Here is a 2097-nt window from a genome sequence, read left to right as displayed (position 1 = left end):
TCAGCATTTCAGCAGCGTGAGGGGTGAGGTAGTGCCGTAGTCTGGTGATGTTTCGGAGGTGATGGAAGGCGGTGCCAGTTGTGGCGCGGATATGAGGAAAAAAGGACAGCTCAGGGTCGAACAGAACACCGAGGTTCCTGACCGGCTTTGAGAGGTGGAGAGTGCAGCCTTGGATGCTGAAGCTGTCAGCGCCTGAGGTGGGGAGGCTCTGAACTCCATCAGCAGTGCTCCGGAATACTGTACACCCGCCTGTCTCAGGAACCGGAATACCGAGCCCTCTAGAGTGGGCTGGCTCGATTCTGACATTGCCAAACATGTCACCTTGGAGCCAGTTCAGTTCCAAGGACAGCCACTCTCCTGAAGGGCACTACATAAACACAGGCTGTAATTGTCTTAAGAGTTGGTCGCTCACTCTATTGCTTTGTGCAAATTGCCTGCCTCGTTTGCCCACAAACGGAGTCACTCCACTCTACCATATATCCTATCAAGCAGTTTTGACATCCTCTTGATGTAAAAAGCACTGTACAAAATTATTATTTATTATGCTAAATATGTAATATGTCTAGCTAAAAGGTGGATACTTCCGCTTTTTAATCATAATTTGAGGGAAGTTCATCTTATTAACATTCATCATTTCTCCAGCATCAAGAATATTCCCTGGTGTGTGTGGTGTGGATGTGTGTGAGGACCTCTGCTTTCTGCTTTTTATACTTCTGCAATCACCACCCAGTTCCACAATTCATATGTTTTTATTGATTTGACATCCCAGCCCATATCCCTTCAGGTTTTTTAATAACTCAGTTTGGTTTTCAATTATTACTGGTTGAGGGTTTACCAAGTAGGAAGATGAGAGTTTTCCGGTGTCAACCAAGAATACCAATAGAATTGTTAAACAAAATATCTTTTTAATGCGGTCCTCAGAACACAGAACAAAGCTCTTCCAAGCCATTGTGCTCTACAAAACACCATCATTCTACATGGACAGACATTAGAGAGTGAAGTGATCCGAAACAAACAGGCAATCTTGGAAATGTGATCGATGGCAACTGGTCTAGATCAGCTTCGATAAAGAAACACAGCAAAAGGACCATCAGGTCATAAAGCGTTGTGTTTATAAGAGAAAAATTAAGGCTTTTTCGGTCCAGTGCAGGAGACTGAAATGGCACAGAGATTTTTTTTTAGCAGGGCAGATCTGGTCATCGCACTAGCTGGAAACTGGTCAGTTACACAAACTACCAATCGAGTGGAGAGAATGTGCACTTGGGAGTTGTTGTACTAATGCTGCTCTCTGTTGAGGAAACAAGAGTACACAGTGCTATTAAGTGATTAAGTGATCCACGATGCTAACCTCAAAGTGACCACCACACAGCTTTCCTCAATGTACTTTAGGAAGCAAAAGTTTCTGAACAAAGCGATTCCAGTAAACCTAAAAAAAAGCAGCATCCTAGAAAGCAAACAATCTATCTGCCTGTGTTAATTATGCAACAGACATTGTTATAGTTATTCTTAAACAGACTTTGTACTCTTAGAATAGGAAACTCTGGTGCATCTGTTGATATCAAGTAGAAAGGGCAACTGTTGATCAATATCCACCGGCAGATCCTTCATTGTGAGACTTGAATGAGAATCACAATGATGCCTGTGATCAGGATGACAACGGAGAAGGTGGTTGCTGCAATATTCAACCCTTTGGCTGTAGATGCGTAGTGTTTTGCTCCTTCAGGGTCTCCGACCATTTTTCTATCTCTGGACTAGAATCATACAAATTATTATTATTAATTTGCCCAAATTATTATCCATTTCATAAATTATTATTCAAATTCAATACATGTGCCTCCCTCTCCTAAAATACACACTTTACAATTTATATCCCGTGAAGCGCTTTGCGACGTCTCAACGAGGTGATAAGGCACCTCAAATGCGAGGATTATTATTATTATAATTTTTTTTAAAAGTGAGGCCACGTAAAAGAAATACACCGCATTGTATTTTCTTGCTGTTGCTCTGAAATCCTATGCTAACAGGCATGCACTTTCTGACGGCGCACTGAAAAATCCTTCTGTTAATAAAGCACCTATAACATTGACATCCCACAGA

General features: G+C 41.8%; 1 protein-coding gene across 1 annotated transcript; it reads right to left on the bottom strand.

Moving 5' to 3' along the window:
- Window positions 1-885: 885 nt before the first annotated feature.
- On the bottom strand, window positions 886-1751 carry LOC103185999 (dispanin subfamily A member 2b; the record flags this gene model as incomplete). The annotated part of the gene is given in 1 exon segment (XM_042341532.1): window positions 886-1751. A coding segment is annotated over 1 exon segment (147 nt), but the record flags the coding sequence as incomplete, so codon positions are not given.
- Window positions 1752-2097: the final 346 nt, after the last annotated feature.

Source organism: Callorhinchus milii, unplaced genomic scaffold, assembly GCF_018977255.1.
Source record: "Callorhinchus milii isolate IMCB2004 unplaced genomic scaffold, IMCB_Cmil_1.0 Scaffold17, whole genome shotgun sequence".
Classification (NCBI taxonomy): domain Eukaryota; kingdom Metazoa; phylum Chordata; class Chondrichthyes; order Chimaeriformes; family Callorhinchidae; genus Callorhinchus; species Callorhinchus milii.
The sequence above is the reverse complement of the archived record's forward strand: the minus strand, read 5'-3'. Positions and strand labels throughout refer to the sequence as shown.